This window comes from Monodon monoceros, unplaced genomic scaffold (assembly GCF_005190385.1).
Source record: "Monodon monoceros isolate NGI ecotype Baffin Bay Population unplaced genomic scaffold, NGI_Narwhal_1 Super_Scaffold_8, whole genome shotgun sequence".
NCBI classification, from domain to species: Eukaryota; Metazoa; Chordata; class Mammalia; order Artiodactyla; family Monodontidae; genus Monodon; species Monodon monoceros.
Genome location: NW_021703785.1, coordinates 65,962,302 through 65,981,967, shown reverse-complemented (window position 1 = coordinate 65,981,967; position 19,666 = coordinate 65,962,302). Strand labels below are relative to the sequence as shown.

General features: G+C 42.0%; 1 protein-coding gene across 7 annotated transcripts in view; it reads right to left on the bottom strand.

Moving 5' to 3' along the window:
* STARD13 (StAR related lipid transfer domain containing 13) overlaps positions 1-19,666 on the bottom strand; it is a 223,431-nt gene that overhangs the window by 19,983 nt on the left and 183,782 nt on the right. For 5 of the 7 annotated variants that reach the window (XM_029210397.1, XM_029210396.1, XM_029210402.1 and 2 more), the window contains exons 4-7: positions 15,982-16,045; positions 4,012-5,411; positions 2,784-2,957; positions 1,469-1,628 (exon numbers count right to left, since the gene is read on the bottom strand). In XM_029210397.1, coding sequence (XP_029066230.1) covers positions 1,469-1,628; positions 2,784-2,957; positions 4,012-5,411; positions 15,982-16,045 — 1,798 coding nt within the window. Of the gene's footprint in view, positions 1-1,468; positions 1,629-2,783; positions 2,958-4,011; positions 5,449-15,977; positions 16,046-19,666 lie in introns of those variants that run through there. The other 2 variants (XM_029210400.1, XM_029210401.1) reach the window with 2 other exon arrangements.

Genomic DNA, 19,666 nt, shown 5'->3' with positions numbered 1-19,666 from the left:
TGAGCACCATTAGCTTTAGACAAGTGGTCCTATCGCCCTTCTTTCTGGGAAACAACAGGCAAGCCATCCAGGCCATTTCTCGAACAAAGCAGCCATCACCACCACAACAGTAACAGCAACCACTGTTACCCTCACTATAACATCTAAATATGAAAAAATGTAGGTATGTGTATTATCTAGATTAGGAGTGGGAAGGGAGAATGGAATAATGCATTTAGTTCAATCAGCAATGGCATTGAATGAAGAAGTTACTCTCATTCTTACTGAAAACTGGTATCGGATTCATCAAGAGACCATCTTGATTCTTAGCGTGATCTCAGCACTGTGGTGGAGACAAGCATCAGTTCATGAATTCGTGTAGCTCAGCTCATTCCTGTCCACTGAGCCCAAGGCCAAGGGAAAATCAATGAGAAGTGCAAATAATCTTAGGTTGGCACAGATTATTCACAGGGCATTACAGAGTATTGTGAACAAAAGCCATTATAGAATAGTTGCCTGAAAATACCCCCACTACTCAAGGCTGTAATTTATCAAGCAGAATTTCATTTTGGACCGAATGTCTAACAGAGAAACTAATGAGTGTTAATTCCGAGGAGCAAAGGCTTGGCCTGGTTAATTATAGGATGGGTTGCATTCTGGGCCAGTCAGAGTCCACCATTGTGATGCCCCCCCCCCACAGTCCTGGAGACAAAAATGATCTCCAAGACTTTTGTTTAGCTTGAGCTTTTTAATCAACTCCACAAGATGAGGGAATATTTAATTTAGCTGATATTATTTTCATATTTTTAAAAGATTTTTTGATGTGGACCCTGTTTAAAGTCTTTATTGAATTTGTTACAATACTGCTTCTGTTTTATGTTTTGGTCTTTTGGCCCTGAGGCATGTGGGATCTTAGCTTCCCGACCAGGGATTGAACCCACACCCCCTGCATTGGAAGGCGAAGTCTTAACCACTGTACCACCAGGGAAGTCCCTATTTTCATATTTTACTTGCACATTTTAAAAAGATACAAATAAATTTTTTGAAAGATATAAATAAATTTGTCATGGTGCTGCTTCAAAAAAAATTTAATAAAGGGAGATATAAAGACCTAATTCTGGTTTTAAAAAAAAAGACAAAGAGGGATAACAGAATGCTGTGGAATTAATGGTGGCACTGAGACCATAATTAAAAGGAAATGCAGTAGACAGCTTTACTCTCAGTTTTGGGGGAACACAAATTAGCCATCACGGGTACAAATGATTCACATTAGCTTTCTGCAGTCACTCCAGGGTGTCCTTCAAGTTGCCAGTGAGGAAACATCCTCACACAGCTTGACAAGGATGTCACCTGGTCAGATTAAATACTGACCTATAAAGATCACAATGCCTTTTATTTTGGAGAGGCATGTCTTGTCTGATCCTGGACAGATCTGGCTCTGCCTGGCACTCCATACATCCCAGGCTGTGCTTGGGATTTACGACCCTACCTGATCGAGGCAGTTGCTGCGTAGATACCTCAGGGCTTGCTGGATACTCTGTGGAAGGGGCTGTCCTGTTCTCTGGACGTGAACGATGAGAGGAATGCCAAAGACTGTCTTGTCTCTGTAATCAGGAACTTTCATCCTCTTCATGAACTTTGGAACTGCCCTAGAATTCACAGAAAGCAGGTCATGCACGCCTCGTGGAGCACACTGTGGGGACAGGCTGTGAGAGCAAGAGGGAAGCCAAGCTTTTGTTGGAATATTGGACAAGCACGGGGGGATTCAACGTTTCTCTCTTAATTACTCACATTACATGGAAGGACTGTGTGTGCCCCGTGCCTCTGTTAGACCTCTAACTATTAAACAGCATGACTCACGTTAGCAGAATGGATTTATGGCCCTGCTTTCAAATCAAGTGCTCGAATTTCCAGTTTAATTGTGATAGACACACTTCTCAAGTGATAAACACTTAAACGTCCCCAACAAGACATAACAAAACAAATTAAAAAATACATCAAGAAGAAGAATCTGGTTGGGGTTGGGGGAGAAAGAAGGGGAGAGAAGATAAATCACATTCCTAGACTATATCCTTACTTTTCTAAAACCAGTTGTACCTTTTAAAGGAAATTTTAATACACAAGCATATATTGATTTGACCACGCAATTTATAACTTTCTAAAATATTTTTATAAAAGCATTGCCGATTCTTCTATATGACAATTAACAACACATTTTATTTTTTTCCAAATCCACCAAATCATCTAAAATAGGTACACATTCAAGTTCCAACATATGCTTTTGTCAACCCCTTATTCCAAAGGTTTCCTGCATATTCTTGTTTTCATTTGCCAGTAAAATAAAAGCAGAACTGCATTTGAAGAGTTCAGTGCTCTATGAATGAAGCAGTGCTGTAAGTGTTGAGCTCTGCATTGGGCCAGAAGGTGCAAGAAACAGATGTTTCTTTGCAAACTGCCAAAATTACTTGATGGCAAGTTTATTTTTAATGTCTCTGTTCACAACTAATTACTCTTTACTTGTCCTTTTTCCTTCTTGGAGCCTGACTGCCTTCCCTGGAAACTGACAGAGAGCTACAAATAAAGCAATGCTTCCTGCAGGCTACATCACATCGAAGCTTTGGATCGAAGCTTTGGCAGCCCAGAGGCGGGCAGTTAGGCAGAACTCTGGGCATTATTTTCAGGAGATTGGCAGTGAAGGCAATGAACGGATTCTTCAGAAATCAGAAAGTAAATACTGAAGTGTTCGCGATCGCACCCTGAGCCCTGGAACAAACAGTCCCCTCCTAGGTGAATGGGCTACGCACCACGTCCAGCCGTGTTTGTTGGACATGGAGTGCTTTTCCATGATGGCCGTGAGGCGAAGCAGGGAGAAGCGCTGGAGCAGGTTCAGCTGGCCGGCTGTCTGACCGCTGATGTGGGGCGACGCCGTGGACGGCTGCGGCTGGTGTGAGAGCTGGAAGCTGTTCCACCGGAGTCGCCTTTACCGGAAAGACCGTCAGAGAAGCCAGTCACAAAGGGCACGTGATATCGGAAAATACAGGATGTTATTAATTGTTAAGTAGCTAATCAAAATAGTTTCCGAGCCAAGAAAACCACCAAGCAAATGGAACAGAAGACACAAAATGTACAGAATAAACAGAAGAAACTATTTTTCCCAAGTCTGATAAATCTGGAAAAAGTCATTATCTGTTTCATTAGGAGGCTTAAATAAGTGATATAATAAATTTTATGTGTTTGTTTATTCCTAAACTCATTCCCAAAGTGTTGAAAGCAGCTGAGACTGTGTGTGTGCGTAAGAAAGAGAGAGACATTCAGACAGACGGAAAGTGACAGAGAGCCAGAGATTGCAAACGTTTGGGAGCTATAGAGTACTGTCACACTGCTGTCTTGTCTCCGCACTCTGACTGGTGAGCAGCACTGATGAAGCACTCCTGAAGTGATGACACGTCAGTCAATGAGCCTCGAGAGCTGTCACTGCCTCAGTGAGAAACCCAGCAGCACATACAGTAGGCTGTTCCTACTGCTTAGGCCCTGCCAGGGCCATTGTCTAAGGAGCTTCTGAAATGGTCGTTGTACAACAGCTTTTATGTACTTAGTAATCAGCATTTTCAAGCCAAAATAAACTTATGAAGTGTGTATACACCTTAGATCTCAGAAATTTCTCATGGACTTTTTTAAAAGTTTAAAATTTGGGGTAGAGATGCTTTGCAAGGTCATGGGAAGGGCCTGTGCACAGGCAATGGACCTTCTCATCAGTGCTTTGCACATAAGAAGCTCAAAAATTTTTTTTGCATAAAACCAAGATTGAATTAAAGGGTAAACACTAGGAGAAATGAATGTGAGTTAACATGGATTCAGTCACCACAGTATCTGCACGAAAGACATACTACTGTTCAAATAATCCCCAACCACATACATCAGTTAGGACAGTGTGAAATATTTAGAAGGTACTCTATCAATGTTTGTTAAATACATAGACCATAATTATTATGAAATGGATTAAACATCATTTCACAAAGTCATGCCACCAACCTGTTTGGCCTGGTCAGAGAGGCCCCTACTCCAGAGTCCCTCCTTTCTCTGACCCCAGCGGCCTCTGATTCATTAAGAGACGCTCCATCTCTTTCCACATCACTGGGTGTTGTCCGACCTTCGGAGACAGAATTGCCTTCAAAATCTAAGGTGATCTGACTAGGAGGGGGGAAGGGGCAGAAGCCAGCTTCTCCGGACAGTGCATTATGTGTCTGCAGTTCAGGTAACAGGTTTTTGGACCAGTCATCCACTACCTCTTGGAGTCCGTTGACATGATGCAGAATGTCGTCCAAGTGAGGGAAGAGATCGTCCTTCTCCAAGTCCAAAAGATCCCCGGTGCTGGCATACAGGTGGGAGCCGGGGACGTTGTCATAGATGCTAACTCGACTCGCTCTGTGGCAGGACGCCATGAGCCTGGGCTCCCCGGCCCCAGGGCCCGGCCGTCTTCCCGGGGAGACGTTTCCAGTCCTCCAGTTAACCGCGCTGCTATTGTCTGTTGGTGAGAGGCTTTCGATAGAGAGCGCCTTGGGGAACGTGCCTGGTTTGTGGTCCTTGGGAATGTGCACCACCAAGTTCTCTTGGGAATGAAACTCGCGTGCGTGGTTTTGGTCCCCTGCACCCCGCAGTGCTGTCCCCGCCAGCACATCCAGGTCTTCTAAGTACATTCCCCCGCGCTTGTGGGCCTCCTGGCATCTTCGCTCCTTCAGGCCGGGCGTGCTCACCCCGCTGCTGCTGTTTTCCGACGGGCTGCTCTCACCGCTCCATTTGCTGGGGCCCGGAAGCCCTGTTTTGCAGGCAGCGGGGGTTGAGTTCTGGAGATCTCCATTTGGAATCTGGATGCACTGCATGGCCTTGAAGGACTCGGGCTCCTGCTGCAGCACCGGGCCGCTGATCACCAAGCCCCCGGTCCGCCCCGACCCCTTCTGCCTTCCCTGCGCTCCTTTCCCTCGCAGCGTTTCCATGCGTTTCAGAAAGGATTTGGCTCTGGCCCGGGAGGGCTTCTCATTCTTTGGGTGCAAAGGGTGCTGGAGACCGTCTCTGGGGGACGGCGGGAGGCTGCTGCCGCCCAGCGTGGCGTCCAGCATGGCTGGGCCGTGGGTGCAGTACTGCCCGGGGCCGTCCAAGGCCTCCCGGCCGGCGCCGTAGCTGCCCGGCTGGCTGCGGCCGTCGCTCCCGCCGCTGCTTTCGCTGTGAATGGAGCAGACCTCGGGCTCGCTCAGGTCGGTGAGGACGCTCTCACTGCTGGTCGTGTTTCTCATCGTAATGTCTCCTGACGACCCGTTTCTGTCTCCGCCGGGAAACACTGCGTGGAGGTCGTCCACGTGAGACCACCGGCGGCTGGTCCTTTGGAAAGTCCATTTGTGGCTGATGCAGAGATCTTCCTCATCAGAGTCGTCGCCCTGGGAAACATCAAGGATGACGCGCATTTACAGGTGGCTGGGATGGAGAGGGGAATCTAGGTGAGCAAAGGCACGGTACCCCCACCTCCTTTTTCTCCTTCCTTCCCTGTCGCACGTGCTCTCTGGGTTTCCTGGGCACCTTTGCTGGGTCCCTCCACCGTCTTTATGGTCCCTACACCCTCTTCCTTCCCAGTAGCTGGAAGATTCCTTCCCAACCCGCAAAGCTCTCTTCCTTTCAGCTTTCCTTTCTTCCTCTCTGAGAAGCTTCCTTGCCTGATTACAAAGAGGACGTAATTACCATCGTCGAGACAGCCTAAATATAAAACACCTGCAGTTCCCCTTTTCACATAGAAACTTAATCCTGCCATAAAATGCATTTACTTCTTCCCTGAAACCTCTTCATGGAGCCCTAAGACCATATTTCCAGCTTCCCTCTTCTGAACCTCGGAGCCAACACTCCTTAGTCTCCCAGACTTGATTCTTAGCATATGTTCCCTGTGTAAGTTAAGGGCAAAATTATCTCCGAATTCCTGGAGGTAGAAACTTGGGAGCTATTCGAGAGACCCCTGGTGGAGGAGAGTCCAACCCAGCCTGCACGGCCAGGCCGGCCTTCTTGGTTTTAATTAACCCTGAATTGGAGTGCCTTCGTAGGACACGCTTGTCTGGGTGCCAAGGCCCCACTGCTCTGCCCTGTCGTACCTGCTGCACCTCACACATTTCTCTTACTTGTCTGGGTTCTGCCTGAATTCGTAGCCCCTGAGAGAGGAGAGTCTGGTTCCCAGAGGTGGCTTTGTTTAGGCCATCTAAATAATTTCCTTCGGAGATGAACGGAATCACCTGCTCCTTCTTCTCCTCACCATGCGTATGACCAAGACCCAACTCTGAAATGATTCTCAGATCTGCTCCCCCACTCATATCTTCACTCCCATTCCCTAGCTCAGGTCCTTGGCTGGGTTATCACAGTAAAAACCAGGCCAGCATCTTCTCCATCTAAACAGCTTTCCAAGTGTAATCCAAGTACGATCACAGGATTTCCCAGTTTAGAAGCTTTCAGTTTCCCTCAGCCCTCCTAAGTGTTATTATGGCATTCGAAGCTCTTTTGACCTGACTGCAGTGTGCTTTACTTATTTCAGCTGTTCCTCCCAATCTTCCTGCATTCTGTTCTCTGACCTGCAACTACGCCCCAACACCCAGCTCTGTTACAGGATTAAGAGCCTAAGGGGTATATATGGTCCCCACATCCTTCCCTGGTCCCTGACCATTCTTGGGTACTCAGCTCATGTGTCTCTTTGAAGTCTTTCCTGACAGCCCCAAGGCAGTGACTGCACTCCCTCTGTACTCCTGTAGCATTAGGTTTAGATCTTTATTGTAGCATTTATTATAATACTAACTTAAACTCATGTCACAAGCACCCACTCTCAACAGTTACAGGTAAGTTCATCAAGCATATAGTAACTGCTCTCTCTATATATATCTATATATGTGTGTGTGTGTGTATAGTTAATTGGATTAAGTTTATTTCACTTTACTTTGACATCTGGTTCTAAGACCTGGTTCCCAGTGCTAGTAGTTAATACCAGTTAGACTTAGGTGACTGTACACAAGTTGCTTACTCTCTCCAAAGTAAGTTTTTATCATTTATAAAATGGGAGTAAAAATAGGCCCTGCCTCATAGGTTCGCTGTGGGGATTAAATGAAGTACTGCATTTAGTAGTCCCTCGCTGAGGAGTATTGGTTCATTTGTTATTTTTCAGTGTCTGTTCAGTGGCTTCTGTGCGACCTGTCCGTGTGAGACAGATGGCTTATCTATCTTTCTACATATCTGGCATCCACCTTGTCTCCCCTGGACTTTGCAATATATTGTTTTCAAGGAAAAATAAACAGATGCTTAGTCAATAAATGTGGGATCTTCCCATTCTTATTTATTTCCTGAAAATCTAGGCTTACATGAGTTGGACTAAATGACACATTTGAAGTTTCAAGTATAAGGTGAAAGAAGGTAGAAAAGCATGGTACTCGCAAAGAATTCCATAGCTGTGGGAACACAGTAGGAAATTAGCTCTGAGTTTTTAAAACGTTGTACAAAACTTTGGCGAAAGAGTTAAAAAATTGTACAGATGGAAAAAAAGGCAAGACTATAGGATGATGAGTCAAAAATATACTTTCTTTGTAGCATTTTCTACTTCCTCTTTCCCTGTAATGGATACAATAAACCCTGAACTCTGAGAGTCATTTAAATATCAGGTACTGTGATAGGTTGAAGGTTGAGTTTATTGGATTTTCATGTCACATATCAGGAAGCTAGTGAGGAGAAGTTGATATTAAGTAAGCATTCTGAAAAAGCCTTTTTGCAAATAGTTTCTGAGAAGGCAAAAGAAGGATATGCTTTTAAAGAAAATACAGATATTTAAAAATAGAAACTACAATATTTCGTGTTAGCTCCAACGAGCTCTCTAAAGCGAGCCCAAACTTGGTTACTGATGCTAGCAAACCACATACTAGTTGGATAAGGACTTCTTTATGTTGGTTTAGAAAAGATGCCAAGCGGGCACTGTGGGCTGGGGATGGAAAGCCTGCCCCTGTCTGCTAGGCTCTAAAGAGCTTATTATACTAGCTGTGGGCAAAAAAGGGATATTTAAAACCCAACCAAGGCATATGAGAAAGTGGTAAACTCCTGGGAAAAAAGGCAAACAGTTCAGGGAAATTTTGCAGTATTTAGATGGTTTGAACCAAAACAAACAAACAAAAACCAAAGCAATAAAAATCAAAAATAAAACAGAGAAAAAAGAAAATAATACCCATCTCCTTTAGTACCCTGTGCATGCAATTATCATAGTACATCCAAAGGGTACTGACACGGTTCTGTGTCTGTTTTTCCCACTAGTGCAGGATCTTTGAAACTACTGATAGTGACATACAGTAAGAAATACATTTTTCAGTTATAAGATAAATAGGTACTAGAGATGCAATGTACAACGTGATAAATATAATGAACACAGACGTACATTAGATGTGAAAGTTGTTAAGAGAGTAAATCCTAACAGTTCTCATCACAAGGAAAAAAGTTTTCTTTTTCTATTTCTTTCACATTGTATCTATATGGAATGATGGATATTCACTAAACTTATTGTGGGAATCATGATGCATGGAAGTCAAATCATGCTGTACACTTTAAACGTATATAGTGCTATACATCAATGATATCTCAATAAAAATGGAAGAAGCATAAAAGGAAGTAATCCATATACAGTACCTAGAACAGTATATGGAACATACTAAGTGTTCAATAAATGTTATCTGCTAATTTTAAAAAGTACATTTTCCATCACTACTCAAGGCCCACATACAAATTATGCTAAAGTGAAAGAAAGAAAGAAAGAAAGAAAGAAAGAAAGAAAGAAAGAAAGAAAGAAAAAGAAAAAGAAAGAAAGAAAAAAAGAAAAAAAGAAAAAGAAAGAAAGAAAGAAATTCGTACTATAAATATTTGTCCTCTGATACTTTATATTCTAGTTTAGTCTATTTCATTTTTTAAAAAAAAAATGTTTGCAACCAACCAAATTCATTTGATAATCCACCAACAGGCCATGATTCACAGTATGAAAAACACTAGAGTTTTAGTTTTTTTATACATTCACGGTGTAGCAGATGGTCAGGCACATAGCAGACTCCCCAATAACTGTGAAAGTGTACTGATTGTTTAAGATGATCAGATTTCATCTGTTTTTTTTTAAGGCTAAAAACAAATAGTTTGTGATTATTTAGAAATGCAAAATGGAAACCTCTCGGAGTCAGATGTGTTTATGAGAAAAACACACCAAAACTTTATTCTCTTATCTTAATGATTTAGTAAACCATGGAAATACCATAGACATGGAGTGTCTGGATTTCAGCCAGGAACTGACAAAAGGCTCTCATGATATTGTTGTGGCCAAGACGGCAAACTGCTGGAGGCTACAGAGCATTTTGTTAGTAGCTGGTTGAGTAACTCCATCAAAGAGTGTGATCAAACGACTGAAAGTAACTGAAGGAGAGATCTCTGGGGGGTGCTTTCAGGTTATGCCCATTTTAAGAATAACTTGAATGAGTCAGAAGAATTCATGTTTTTTAGATGTGAAGATGGCACAGATTATTCACCAAGTGATCTTGAGCAAGGCACCCCACTTTGAGACTCAATTTTCTCAGCTGTAAAATGGAAATGATAACAATACACATTTAGCATGGTTTGTCAACAGGATCAAATGAGATTATATATGAAAATGTCCGATAAATGTTAAAGTGCAAGATAAAACTAATTATTGTTGTTAGAGCATAGTGATATTGAGATGCATGAAGATCTTAACAGAATTGAAGGATGGCCTATTAATAAGATGAAATTTCATGAAGTAAAATATAAAGACCCTAACTTCACAAATCTATTATAGGATGCGCAAGATGGAAAGGCTTGGTTCCTATTAATAGCCTTGAGAGTTGTAGCAGATTTAAGCTTAATATGAGTTAACCATGTAATGTGGCTACCAAACTATGATCACCCACCTTAGGATACCTGACCAGAAGCATGAATCTCAATACTTGGAAGGTTGCAGACCCCCTGTATTCTGCCTGGTCACATACATCAGGAACAATGAGCCACATTTTCAGGGGCACGTGGAAAGGGATTTACTCCTAGAGAAGAGTAATCGGAATGGCCAATGATCTAGACACCACAACCTTCTATGAAGGATGATTGAAAGAACTAATGGTTTGGTTTAGAAAGAAGGAACTCAAGAGCAGTGCTACTCGAAGTGTGGTTAAGGGGTTGACAGTCCTCAAACTTACCAGTCTTCACTGAGATAAGTTCAGACATTGAGAGTAAGCATTAAAACCATTTGTCACCATTTGGCAAGGCTGTGCTATACGAGTTCATGATCAGTGGACTTGTCTTATTGAACAGGGTTGAGACCAGCTTGGGTGTTGGGCGCAGTAGGTTATAATGTGTGACGTTTCAAGATTAGTTTATCTACCATAACCCAAAGTGTATAATGTACAGGATACACTGTTTTACAGAAAGATAATTGCAGAAGTTGGCTAGTAATGAAAGATTGAAGATGAATTTTTAAAATATAGCATCACTTACTTCATTTTGAATGAAAGGTAAAAAAATAATAGCCAAAACTTTAAAGAATTACTTTAAGACTTCTTCTTTGATTCCACTCAACATATTCTGTGAGATGGGTTTCTTTATGATGACTAGTATTAAAACAAAGAAACAGGGACTTCCCTGGTGGTGCAGTGGTTAAGAATCCGCCTGCCAATGCAGGGGACACAGGTTCAAGCCCTGGTCCAGGAAGATCCCACATGCCGCGAAGCAACTAAGCCTGCGTGCCACAACTACTGAGCCTGCGAACCACAACTACTGAGCCTGCGAACCACAACTACTAAGCCTGCATGCCTAGAGCCCATGTGCCACAACAAGAGAAGCTACTGCAATGAGAATCCAGCACACTGCAACGAAGAGTAGCCCCCGCTCTCTGCAACTAGAGAAAGCCTGAGTGCAGCAATGAAGACCCACACAGCCAAAAAACAAAATAAAACAAAACAAAAAACAAAGAAACATTTTAGATATGCATTTTTCCCTGTGAGTAGTGTTGCTGTCAATCCAACCTAAATTAGATAACAAGCAAAAAACTCACTGTCAGGAATACTTATAGTCATAGTGTTTGATTGAAATGTGCGTACAGACATTTAACATGGGGAATTTCAAAGTAAACTTTTTGTTTAGTTCTGACAGCTGAACAACAAAAAAAGTTATAAGTGCAATCATGATTCTTCATATTAATAGCCTAAGTATACTTTTAATAAAAATATGAATAATTTTTGTAATTCTTTTCTATTTCCTGTTATATTTGTTCCAATTATATTTATTGGGATGCAATTTTGTATCTGTAGAGTCTAATAAAACATTTAGGCTTGTATTTTCTATAACCTTTTATCATTTCATATTTCTAATAATTCCTTTGTAGTGAATTTTACAAACGTTATCTTGGTCAGTGGCAGACTGGAAATTAAAAAAAGAAAAATCAGTCACCATAGACAGTTTAAGAGACTTTGTTCTAGATTGAGCAAAGGTCAGAAAACTTTCTGTAAAGGGTCAGATAGTAAATATTTTAGATTTACAGGCCATCCAGTCTGTCACAGCTACTCAACTCTGCCTCTGCAGCCAAAAGAATGGGTGTGGCTTTGTTCCAGTACAACTTTCTTTACAAAAGCAGGAGCACTAGTTTGCTGACCCCGGATCTAGAGGAAGGGGAAATCCATATTCTGTGCTTCTCCAGAGAAAACAGCTGGAATCAGATGGGCAAATTTACATAGAATCAGCTTTTAGCTTATTATATGGAAGACTTCTGGTAATTAGGAAAAACCAAACTGCCTTGCAATATAATGAACTCATCACATCTAGATGCTTACAAACAGAGCCTGAGTGAATTGTGATAGATGCTGTAAAAGTATATCCTGTACTGGATGGGAGACTAGAAAAGATGAGCGAAGATCTAACTCAAAGATCCTATGGTTCTAGGACATTCACGTGCAACAGTCTTCAATTCAAGACTGTATACTCTCCAGCCAAGCGAATGATGGAATGAAATGTAACTTCTTTCATGTGACGCTGCTGTTCGGAGCTGCCAGGAGGTGTCTTATTTGGTGGGAGATTTGAGGTTGTGAAAGGCAGGGGGGGCGGTGGGGTGGATTGGGAGGCAGAGGTCAGGCTCCCTGATGACACCCGCAGCTCCTTTGAAATGCCCACGGCATCCAGGCCGGGAGGTGCTGGCTGCAACGTGGCAATTAGTCATTGTTTCTGTGTGGCTTTCCACCTTTGGCTATGATTTCAGAGAGCTTTGTTAAAACTATAACTTTAACCAGAAACTTCTTTTGAAGCTGCTCTTTCTCCCCTGGGAAATCTTAGGTAAGAGTCCTGTGTTCGTGCGCGTCCCTCTCTTTCCTCATCTAACAGAGATCCTTATGGGAGTTCAGTCTCTGACTTTAGCTTTGTACTCAGAGCTAAGCACTATCGCATAAACGCTAACCGTAATTAGGGGATTTCAGTGTCGTCATAAAGCAAGTGTGAATTCTGTAGGTAATAATGAAGAGAAACACTTTTCTGAGAAAGATCAGCTTTGCAAGTGCCTTGGGGTTTTTAATTTAGATGAAATGCCAGTGTTTGGCTTTTTCTAAAAAATGAGAACATTCTTAGCTGAAATTATATATGCTTCAGAGACAAATGCCAACCAGACACTGCAAAAGAAAGGATTTTATATTTTTTAAACAAAATTTGACCATCTCTTTCCGCTGGAAACAGGAGCCCATACAAGTCCACAGCCGTGAGAGGCGGCTAATGCATAGTTACACAGAAATTTAGACGTTTATCTTGCACTAAAGTTGACTGGAGCTGAGTGGCTGAGCCCTCCAGTTCAGAAGCAGGGACCTGCCACTTGCAGCGCTGCAGGGGGAGGAGCCTGAGGCCCGAGGCGGACAACTGCTGACGTCCCCAGGCTCTCAGAAATGCCAGGTTTTAGTGAGTCTTTCAGTGAGGAGCCTGGCCAAGACTGAGGACACTCTTCTCCACCTGACTCTCACAGGGAAGGTAATCTCGATCTTTAGAGGACTGCTTCTCTCTTCTGCAAAGTGGTAAGGTGCGATTTCATTTCTCCTGGTGCTTTACAAGCGAGTGGCATTTGATGTACAGGAAAAGTGCATGCCTAACTAAGTATGAAAGAGGCTTCACCATCTTTATGTATTTGTGGATTCTCTTTTTTTTTTTTTTTTTCTGCCTTGGGTCAACCACTAAACTCTTCAGAATTAAACAGAATTAAATGAGAACCAAGTTCAAAGCAGAGCAATGAGATTCATGACTCATTCACTATGAGAGATCCAGAGATAAATTTCCATGAAGACATTAAATAAATCATGGACTTGAGTACAAGACAGCAAGAAATATCCTTCTTCTAAAACAACAATAAAAATACATAATTGTATGTATTGCTGAGGAAAGCCTTCGAGGTCTCAGGCCAAGTGTCAGAAGCTCATGCCAATACATTTCTGAATATCTCTGAAAGGCCAGGAGGGGCAGTTTGCGGCCAGAATAGCTGGGCTCAGATCCTGCCTCTGCTGTTTCTTCGTGGCTCTGGGCAAGTTACTCATCTTCCCTGCCCTTCAACCTCTGCATCTGTGACACGGGGTTAGTGATGAGGAATAGTGCCTGGCACAGAGCGGGCACCGTGGGAGCTCGTTAACCACACCACAGAGCACTGAGCAAGCACACACGGCCCTTCTGAGGCCCAATGGTCCTGAAGGGAGAAGAATGACTGTGGCCCTGGACGGCTAAGCCATTTGGGGATGACATTCTGCAGCATTAAACATGTCTGGGCCTCTGCAGATTAGAGATGAACATTATATTTCTATTTCTTGGATTGATTAAAATGAGGACATACCCAGAGGAAATGCTACTGTCTTTTTTTTTTCTTCTTCCAAACAAACTAATTCCAAAGTTGGTTGAAGCTCCCTGTGGTGCTTGGTTCGTGAGTTTCATTTTCTATTTTTGATCATTTGGCCTAGTCCTAGCCTGTATTTATTTTTGGCATTTTTTTGCAGTAAAATAAAGGACTAGCCTATGACTCGGGCAAGGGACAGATCATGGGAACACGTGCCACCACCAGGGTCTCCTGCATAGTTGCTTAGACCACAGTCACAGATGCTGGTCATGATTGAGATTCACAGGTGGGTGGAGATCACCCACTGGATTTATTTATTTCAAAATTCAGGCCATGAGTCCCCAGTTTACAATGTGGAAAGCAATGTTTTATTCAAGTGCATGCATCTGCGGGGCCTACAGCTAAGTAGGGGCTGTAAGAGTGTGTGCCACTATATCCAACATAAGGAATAAATTAAGAATGTCAGAATACTGAAGTGACCAATTTACAGAGGAGCTTTTGTGAAGGTAACAGAGTCTAACAAATGTTATTCAAGCCTATCTCACATGTGGGTTTTGAAATGCCGGCAATAAGGGAAGAATCCAATCACACCACTTGGTTGAAAACAAATCCTGTTGTTAGTTTTTGGCATTTGCTTTTGTGATACACAGCAGCTAAGGATCTGCACCGGCAGTGTACAGACCAGCCACACAGGCGTGGCTACGCTCGGTTTAATAAGAACCATGCGTTACAAGCAAACAGTGTGTATGCTTCTCAAGGGGTCTATTCAGCCAGATAGCTGTTGGGATGTTTATTCCCACATTTACAATTTTTCTTTGACCTGGACAAATTGCTCATGTTTTAATATATTCTCTGGATATTGTTTTTCACCATTTTACCTCCTTAGCTTAAATCTTTGGCTCCCAGCTCAAACCCTAAACTGTTTTGAAGGTGAGGTCAACCAGAATTCATTTGCGCTTTTTTTGGGTGCTGTTTTAGAGCAGAAATTCAGGTTAAAGTTATTTTTAAAGATTAGGTTACTCAGGAGTGACTTAAAATCCATGGGCTGTAATGACTTCTCTGTATAGACCAGAATAAAGAACACTTTCTTTTGACTCAAAGATGTTTTCTCTGCTTCTTCAAAATATACTAAGGCTTGACTTGTTACATACTGAAGATGTGAAATGAAAAAGTAAGTAACGATTTCAATTCTGAGTTTCCTAAAAGGATCAATTCAGTGAGAAAGATAGGTCTTTCAGCGCAGTGGTTAGGGGCCTCGGTTTTGGAGTTAGACACACCTGAAATTGAAACCCTGCTCCTCCACTGGTTGAAAGATCACGGGCAAGGGACTCAACCTGTTCAGGTTTTATTTTCCTTCTCTAGAAAACAGAGAATCCCTATCACAATGGATTAAATGCCATAACATAGCTCGTGGAAAACAGTAAGTGCTCAATAAAGTACAGCTTTGTTTCAGAACCAAAATCTCCTGTCTTATTCCTACAGAGGGAAGAGCACGTGCAAAGTCCTAGAAGAGGGAGGGAGCATAGTGGCTCGTAAAACTGAAGGACATTCCCTGTGACCAGAGAAAAGTGCAAGGGGCGAGAATGGAGAGATGGGGCAGGTTCTGAATCTTGCTGTTACACTCTCCCCCCACCCCTCAACCATGATGAAACAAACCTGCCTGACAATGAATGCATCTTGACTGCCCTTGAAAATAAAATGCCACAGGAAAGAATGAGGCAGAAGACACTTGGCCCCATAGATTCTTTTCTGCATTCTCTTAATCTACAAATCACTGTGGAGAATTTGGGTCTAATATGGAGTGGATATTTACAACTAAAACTTCTGAAAGATTATCATAAACAATTAAGGCATTTTACATTTTTATGCAAACCCTCTGATAAAACTAAATCAAAATGAAACAGTGAAACAAACAGACGTCAGCCTAGATATATAACAGACTTACTTATGATGTTTATGATATAATGGGATATTTGGAGAACAAACACTGATGGTCGGGCATTTCAGAATTTTGCTTCAGTTCGTGTTGTTTTTCATTTGTGAATGCAAGCTTCTCCTATTGGTATAGCCATGGTCTCAGTAAGGTGTAGTAAGAGCTTACCTACCTTTTTCCTTTGGAAGTTCACATCAAGTTTCATTGAGGCACACTTGTTCAAGGTATTTAGTCGTCTAAAAAGAAAGAAAAATGTGATGATTGCTACCACTAATGAACCTAAATCTTCCTTCCAGTTTGATAATTCTCATTGATTGCCAGTGAAGTTGAAAGTGCAGAAGCAACCAATCATGTCCGAAGAAAGGACTGTACCCAGAGAAGGTACACAGTAAAAGAGTTCCCATTTGTTCTCCAGCCTCCAGACCTGAGAGGACCTTCCATGAAGCCTACCAATCCCTGCCCCTTCCCTTTCCTGGCTTCTCTTTCCACTATTCTTGGAAGCCGTGAGCACTTAGTTTTAGCCATACTTTCACCAGTCCCTCAATTCGTCTGCCACCTTGACCTTCCATCCAGTCTATCCTACTAATTCCCCAAATTTGGATCAACTCAACCATCTGTATTCTCTTCTGCTCTTGTGTAATAGTGCTGAATTACACATGCCATGGACTGAACTGTGTCCTCCTCAAACTCATACACTGAAGCCCTAAATCCCAATGGATTGTATTTGGAGTAAGAAGTAATAAAGGTTAAATGAAGTCATAGGGTAGAGCCCTGATCCAACAAGATTAACGTCTGTAAAGGAAGAGACACCAGAGCGCTCCCTCCCTCTCTCTCAATCCGCCACGGGAGGACAGGGCAAGAAGGTGGCTGTCTGCAAGCCAGGAGGAAAGTCCTTACCAGGAACCAAACCCTGTTGGCGCCTTGATCTTGGACTTTCCAGCCTCCAGAACTGTGAGAAAATAAACCTCTGTTGTTTAAGACACCCAGTCTGTGGTATTTTGTTATGGCAGCCCGTGCTGACTAATATATACATTTTGAAATTCTCCCTCAGCTGGGCTCATCAAATTGCTACCCAGCATTTATTTCATTTTTTGTCTCTGGTCAGCATCCATTCTCAGAGAATGAAAACTATCTGAATCCCTCAACAGATGACTTAGCCACGACTGCCAGTGAGAAAATACAGCTGAAGTCACTAATTCTTTTAACAATTCTTTCCTTCATCATATAAAAGAGATGCTCCTATTCTTTTTCAAAGCTAACACTTTATCACGTGTCTGATTTCAACATCCACCACTTCATGTGGGACTTTCACACCTCATTTATTCCCTCTCACCTCAGCAGACTCTTCACTGTTTTTTTCTCCAAGCTCATCCCTGTCATGAACAAATTGACTAACCAATTAGTTAGCAACCTAAATAACCATAAGCAAGCAAACTACCAATTTTCCTTCAATCTTATCTTTCCATCAAGCAACTCTACTCACCATCCTGACATCCCCTTCCTTATATTATTCAGTTTGCTGAGAACATCCTTAATTTTCATTCACTCTTTAACCCACTGCAATCTAATTTCATGAAATTCTCTTTGCAAATGCCTTTATTATTTTGTTTTATTTGATTTTTTTTTTAATTATAGCATATGGTTTAAGGAGTCAAACATTACCCCTCATGTCCTTTTCCATTTACCAGTCTTTGGAGGCAACTTTTTAAAGTGTTTCTTTTGGTGTTTACTTCCAGCAATATGTATATGCTGTTACTTCTTCATTTTTCAGTTTAAGCCATTATCTATTGACGTTGTTCTATGAAAGATAAAGTTTTTTTTACTATGCATTCCCCCCTCATCCTCCTACATGCACATTTGTACCCTCTGCCTCTTATATAGTTGTCATAATTTTGTAATTTTTTGATAAATCAATATTTAGTGTTTATTTTATTATGACCATGTAAATGCTATTCACATGTATATCATGCTCTGATTACTCTTCCTTTCATTCTAAACTTTTCATTATCCCAGGAGTTAATAAGCATCTTATTTGTTTCCTCAGTTTTCTGTGTACTTATCCTTAAATTCAAACTCAGACACTTCCCTAATTATCTAAATATGTTAAAATATATCAGTCTATCTAATTTCCTTGGAGATGTCTTTCTCAGAGGCTTCTGACCTGTTCTAGTTGGGGTTGCTATATATATATATTTTTTTTCTTTTTAAATCATGGGCTGATTAGATTTCTCAGAACTCAGATTCTTCTTGAGTGTGTTTTCCAGTGCTCTGGAGCTGAGTTACAAAAGAGGCCTGGGGGTCTCAATGTTTGGAATATAGGTAGACTGTCAATGGAGCCCCCATTTTCAATAGAGTATTCCATTTTCAGCAGTGTCTGATGTCCCTCAGTCCAGCCTCTCCAGAGAATAAACTTCCAGTCTTGTGCTGATGGTTAGGGAGAGAAGTCAGCAAGATTTAGCTTGCGGAGTGGATCAACGGCTCTACCTACTTTAAAATAGAATTTCGGGACTTCCCTGGTGGTTCAGTGGGTAAGACTCCGCGCTCCCAAAGCAGGGGGCCTGGGTTCGATCCCTGGTCAGGGAACTAGATCCCACATGCATGCCACAACTAAGAGTCCACATGTTGCAACTAAGAATCGCACGCCACAACTAAGGAGTCTGCATGCTGTAAATAAGAGCCCTCATGCCACAACTAAGAGTTGGCACGCTGCAACAAAAGATCCTGCGTGTCGCAATGAAGATCCTGCGAGCCACAACTAAGACCCGGTGCAGCCAAAAATAAATAATAAATAAATAAATATTTTAAAAAATAAAATAGAATTTCAAACAACCCTCTTCTTTTTTTTTGTATAAATTTTTTAAATTTTATTTTATTTTTATTTTTGGCTGCGTTGGGTCTTCGTTGCTGCATGCGCGCTTTCTCTAGTTGCGGGGAGCGGGGCCACTCTTCGTTGTGGTGCGCGGGCTTCTCATTGCGGTGGCTTCTCCTGTTGTGGAGCATGGGCTCTAAGCATGCGGGCTTCAGTAGTTGCAGCACCTGGGCTCAGCAGTTGTGGCTCACAGGCTCTAGAGCGCAGGCTCAGTAGTTGTGGCACACAGGCTTAGTTGCTCCGCAGCATGTGGGATCTTCCCGGACCAGGGCTCGAACCCTTGTCCCCTGCACTGGCAGGCAGATTCTTAATCAGTGCGCCACCAGGGAAGTCCCAACCCTCTTCTTTTTGACTCACCTTCAATCTCACTTCACATTTTGGATTTTTAAGATTTCTGTAGTGAAAATTGAGTTATTTTATGACTTTGTCCACTGACCATTTAGATTTTGTTTCTTGGGCTTGTCAAATCCTCTACCACATATTTTTGTTTTTCTGCTTTGAAAATTTGGTAACTGTGATTTCTCTCTCTCTGTATGGACATTTGCTTTCATAAAGGAATATCTCTCTGTAAATTAGTGGAAATTTAGAAGCAGCAAATTCAGTTGCAAAACCTCCCATCTTTGACCAATGACTTTTTTTTTGTATTCTGGTTATACATAGATCTTAAGTTTTCAGTTCAATGAGTTTTGGCAATTGTAACTACCCTCGAACAAGATAAAGAACATTTCTTGACATCAGAAAGTCCTCCTGTGCTCCTTTACTGTCAGTTTTCCCTACCACCACATCCCCTCCCGCCACTCCGAATCATCATATAAATGGGATCATACAGTATGTATTCTGTGTGTGTCTGGCTTTTTTCATTCATCACAATGTTTTTGACATTAATTTGTGTTGTGTATAGCAATAATCATTCCTTTTAATTACTGAGTAGTATTCTATGGTATGAAGTGTCCATGGGTTTACCCCATGGACACTGGGCTCTTTCCAG